General features: G+C 41.7%; 1 protein-coding gene across 1 annotated transcript; it reads right to left on the reverse strand.

The window, feature by feature from the left end:
- Positions 1 to 919: 919 nt before the first annotated feature.
- On the reverse strand, positions 920 to 4,891 carry Ccdc179 (coiled-coil domain containing 179). The gene is made up of 4 exons (XM_028880180.2): positions 4,610 to 4,891; positions 4,105 to 4,149; positions 2,550 to 2,654; positions 920 to 1,080 (listed from the first exon to the last, which is right to left on the reverse strand). Exons 1-4 carry the CDS (start codon positions 4,655 to 4,657, stop codon positions 1,066 to 1,068), a joined length of 213 nt encoding a protein of 70 aa, XP_028736013.1. The 5' UTR covers positions 4,658 to 4,891; the 3' UTR covers positions 920 to 1,065.
- Between the last annotated feature and the right edge of the window lie 266 nt (positions 4,892 to 5,157).

Genomic DNA, 5,157 nt, shown 5'->3' on the forward strand with positions numbered 1-5,157 from the left:
ACCGTGGAACCTACAGCTCATCTGACCTCTATAGACTGGCTGCTTTGAGAAGACCTGTGACTGGGAACTGCATGCTCCGCAGTCCTGGAGCAGTCAGTGCGAGCCAGAGAGGATGGAGTTCTGGCCTGTTTGTCACTCTTTGGAGCTCTTCCCTACTACAGCAGCCAAACAAGGCTTCCTGAATTCTTGTTCTTTTCCTCAACATAGGAAGTTTTGGAAGTGCTCAGGCTCGCCTTCCTGGTTTGCAGCAGCACAGTGTGGAAACTTCTAGGCAGCCTGTGGAGCAGCCTGATGGATCAAGTTTACTTCTCATACCTTAAAAAATAAGCCATGATTTCTATTATTGTTCAATTTCTGGAAAGGAACTCTGACTGTTTTGTCCTATCTCCTGGTTGTTTATCAAACTTTCCCATACTTCTCTGTATTTTTAAAAACACAATTCCTCGTATCCCACTTCACGTGACACTTTTGAAACAAGTACTAGCTGACCAGTTGCTTTGCTCACATTGACCGAACAGTTGTCAATATTTTAGAAAAAAATCATTATTCCACTTTCAAGTTAGAAATTCCTTATGTAACCAAGCATTTTACTACACCATATACAGTTACTGTTTATTTTATACATCAACATAGAACTGCATTTCAATGTTGAATTTTCATTTTAAGGGGCAGTGTTATTTATATTAAACTTTATTTGCCGTATCAACCCAAATCATCATCAATCTAGAGGAGATGTTATCCTATCATTCTCCTATAATTGAAGCGTAACTCCCAATATCTAAATAAGCTACCCACCTAAGTGCAACAATTTAAACACATATATTTTCAAGATCTTTACATATTATTTAAGATACCAGTTTATCACAAAATGAAAGCAGTGATGAGCTGTAAATTTCGTAAAATTTAGAAGGCTGCAGCCTGGCGAGTGCAAGTTCCATGTTTATTTTGCAGAATGGCAGAACATTTCTTTATCCTTTAGATGAAGTCAAGCCATGACCTGTTGTTCAGTGTTAGAAGCCCACATATTTTGGTCTGGAGCATGGTTTCTTCTAGAAGACTCCGGATTTAATCAGTTGTCCACTGGGTAGAAGTAGAACACACAATTAAAAAGGGAAGGCAGTTGAAATTTATGTAAGGAGAAAATTGATGTAAACTATCAATTCTCTCACTCTCAAGAGTGGGGCCTCTTTATGCAATCAGTATTGCATACAGCAGTCCTTAATAGCAACAAGGACATTCCTCAGTGTGTAAATCAGTTACTACATGATATCTAGAAAACTACATAGTTTTCATTGATAAACATGGGTTGGACCAGGAGATGGCCCAGCAGATAGCCTGACATCTTGGGTTTGATCCCTGTAACACACATAAGGGGAGGAGAGGATACTTCTGCAAGGTCATGTCTTCTGCATTATACACACACACACACACACACACACACACACACACACACACACACACCTTGGTACATACATGCTTATCCAAATGCATATACTCCGTGATAAATCAATGTAATTTTCACATTTAAAACTGCATTATCAAGGAATAAAGTATGTGGTGGAACCTTGAATGCATATTACTAAGTGAAAAGAGCCACCCTTAAAAGCTACATGACAATCTACTAAGGACAAAGTGTACAAATGGTGAAAGATCAGTGATTGCCTGAGTTTTGAGGGAAGAATGGACCAGCTAGATAGAATGCAAGAATATTATATTGTATGTGAAGCACATGAAACTGATAAAATAGCTAAAAATTTATGAATGGAACATAACTATTGCTTGAAGACAGCCAGGGCTCACCAGTCAACAGTAAGCAAAATAGATTTTAAAACACTGGATTTTCAATCTGACAAAAAGTTTGACATTGTAGGAGAATGACAGCTGTCCTCAGATTGATTGTCAAGTGGGAAAGCCATCAGGCCTCTTCTGAGCCACTTTAAGAGTCTCTTGTATGATAGCCTGCATTCTGAAAGCATTTAAATCCTAATAAACATATACCAGGGGCCGGAGACAGCCCAGAGTTAACAGCTCTAGCTCTTAGATTCCCAGTACCCCTGTTAGGTGGCTCACAACCACCTGTTACTCAAAGGAACATGACAGCTTCTCCTGGCCTCTGTGGGGACCTGGACACAATGGCATTAACTCACACAGACATACACACATAAAAGAGAATACATATAAAATAAATTTCAATCAGTGTAGAGAATTTTCTAACATTTCAAGTGTTAATTCTAGGCAAAATAAATTATTGTTTGGGAGATTTTGTAACTCATTTTAAAATATTAGAACCCTAAGATTTAAACAAATCTGCTCAGACAAAACAATAAACAGATAATATGGCTTCAGAGATCAAACTCCATGTTCTCATCAGGTGACAGTTGCTCAGTAGACTTAAACAATGAGAATTTGGTGAGAGGAATATTAAGGTTCTCCCCAAAGTGGCATTACAAATTCTTCCAGAGAAAATAGAAGAATGATCGGATGCATTAAAAAGGAGGATACCAACAGCATGTGAGGACTGTGCATCTCTGTGAGAACTCCACACTTACCAGGATTCCTGGATCTGGAACGGGGTTAGGCCTTGCAAACCTCTTTCCCAATTTCTTCTTCTCTTTCCTTAGGTTTTGCATGTATTGGATACGTTTATTCAAAGACTTGAGGAAAATTGAAAAACAAAACCAAAAAACAAATAGAACCTTTCAGAACATATGAAGCTAACATGTGTTTCATTTTTGGTTTTTGTCAAAAGGTTGAGAGCAATACACAATCTACTTAGCTAATAGAGGTAGGAAAAAAAATCACAAAACAAAACTCAAAACTATTTTCAAATCGACCCACTATGTATCATCAGGAGGGCTGCCAGAGGGCCTTATTTACTCTTGATTCTCACATTAATACCATGCATGGTATTAATGCACATTAATTAATTAACATTAATTAATTAAAACATGCATGTTTCTATAAACCCAGATTCATAGTCATGCATTTTCAATTTTATTTTAAAAATAATTTCATTAAAATGTTCAAATGGATAGTCTTATTACATGTTTCATTTCATACACCCATGTCCTTGGAAAAGCGGGTCTACTTTTTATTCTGGCTCCCAAATCTAGTCTTTTATGTCACCATTGTGTGGCGTCTGTGAGTACCATAGGCCCCCAAAATGAAAACTGAATGCTTGGAAGAGATGACATGCACTGTAGAGAGAGCTGCTGATGGGAGAGTCAGGGTGATGCTCTGTCCACAGGGACAGGGAGAGTCAGGGTGATGCTCTGTCCACAGAGACAGGGAGAGTCAGGGTGATGCTCTGTCCACAGAGACAGGGAGAGTCAGGGTGATGCTCTGTCCACAGGGACAGGGAGAGTCAGGGTGATGCTCTGTACACAGGGACAGGGAGAGTCAGGGTGATGCTCTGTCCACAGAGACAGACCTTCAAATCAGTGAAGTCTGTTTCCCCGTGATCCAAACTGTGGAAGTAATCAGAAGATCCTCCTGTGGGTCGGGGGAGACCTGTACGCAAATGCTCACAGTAGCATTGTAGATCAATGCTACTGTAGTTCATTGTAGATCAATGTTGAGCCCACCCAGTATCACAAACAAGGGAATAATGAAGTGGGGTTTGTTCCGCAATGAAACATTAAGCAGCAATGAAAACGAAGTAACTACAGTTAGACACAGCATTCACTAAGGAACCGATATCAAGCTTTGTGATGCTCCCATTTATAAAATTCAAAGCCAAGCAAATGTCACCAATGCACTTAAAAGAGGCACACACGGCAACATATTAAAAGAAAGTGGCTGGAAAAGATACTTGAAATTATGCTTATGTGTTAGGAGGAGCAGATAGCAAAAACAGGGAGGTAGTTTCTGGGTGGATTTGGGGACACTCACAATGTCTCAAATTCTGAAGTGTCAGATCTGTTTTATTACTCTATTTTATGTCTGCTGCACAATATATATACACACATAATAGATGCAACCTATTCAAGACCTTTTATAGTAGCCACAGGAACCCAAGGGTCTGAGGGATGCATTGAAGAGGTATCTAATTAATGATCACCGTAAATGCAGGGATAAGTTAAAAACAGCTAAAACAAAATTTACCTGCCTGGCAGAAACCTCTGAAGGATGGTGCCTTCGTGGTCCTTCCTACATAATATGTAAAAATACACACAAAGTCAAGATAAAGCTCCAGGAAACTGGAGCAATCGCAGTCATGGGGGCCTAGGGAGCAGTGGGCGTTCTTCATGAGCCTCCCAGCTCTCCCACTCACAGTGTCTTTTCAACACTTCTCTTCCCAACTTTAATCCAACTATAACCTTGAACCTTGAAGGTAAATCTCCACTCCACATCTCAATATTGAGGTGCTTGACAGTGCCCCATGCTCCTCATTTCTGCAGCCCCCAAGCCCTTACCCTCTAGTGCGGGCCAGTGCATCAGTCAACAAAGTTGATAGGTCAGGCCCAACCCAAGTAAGTACTGTTCACTCAAGATTTCTAAATCTCAGTCTGTCTTCAAGTTGGAACCTTGGGTGGCTGCAGCTGACTGCCTGGGGTGCAAGCCTAGGACAAGGTTGGCCCCGAAGAGTTAAAGACCTCAGAGGACTCACTGGGTAGACTTGGGCAGGCTCCTCGTCCCTCACACGCTCCAGGCACATACTGCAGAGCCCTAGGGTGCCCAAGGCACCTACTGCCTAAAGATGGGGCCACTCATGTCCCTCAAGTCCTGACCTACCCTACCATCATAATTCTCTTTGTTTTCTCAGCTTGAGCCCCGCCCTTTCCCTAAATCCAGTGCCGAGGAGGCTGAGGCACAGCTTCTGGCTGTCTCCAAAACCTCGGGCTGCTGAAATTCCCTATATACTATACCATGTGTTCCAAAGCCACACAGGTCACCTGCTTGTTTTCTAGGCCAGCCCCTGGTTAGCGCATCTAACCCAGAATCCTTGTCTCTCTCCTCAGTCTCTGTTCTGATTCTAAATTCTCTCTACTCATTCTTTCCCATCTTGATTTCCAGCTGGACCAGCCCGGCGCTCGACCTTTGACCCTCAGTGACTTTCAGTGAAAAGTGGGCAGGGATTGGGGGGTTGAATATGGATGGCTGCAGTAGACTCCGGCTTTCTGCTAAGGTGGGTCCTCAGCCCAGCTCTCCACTTGA

The sequence above is a fragment of the Peromyscus leucopus genome, chromosome 1, assembly GCF_004664715.2.
Source record: "Peromyscus leucopus breed LL Stock chromosome 1, UCI_PerLeu_2.1, whole genome shotgun sequence".
Lineage (NCBI taxonomy): Eukaryota > Metazoa > Chordata > Mammalia > Rodentia > Cricetidae > Peromyscus > Peromyscus leucopus.

What these genes read in the sequence shown, in the direction of transcription:
- Ccdc179 (XM_028880180.2), bottom strand. Translation starts at nt 4,657, where the DNA reads ATGTGCCTGGAGCGTGTGAGGGACGAGGAGCCTGCCCAAGTCTACCCA. An exon ending in AGCCTGCCCAAGTCTACCCA is followed by an intron (nt 4,150 to 4,609) that starts GTGAGTCCTCTG and finishes CATATTATGTAG; the next exon opens with GAAGGACCACGAAGGCACCA. An exon ending in CAGAGGTTTCTGCCAGGCAG is followed by an intron (nt 2,655 to 4,104) that starts GTAAATTTTGTT and finishes ATTTTCCTCAAG; the next exon opens with TCTTTGAATAAACGTATCCA.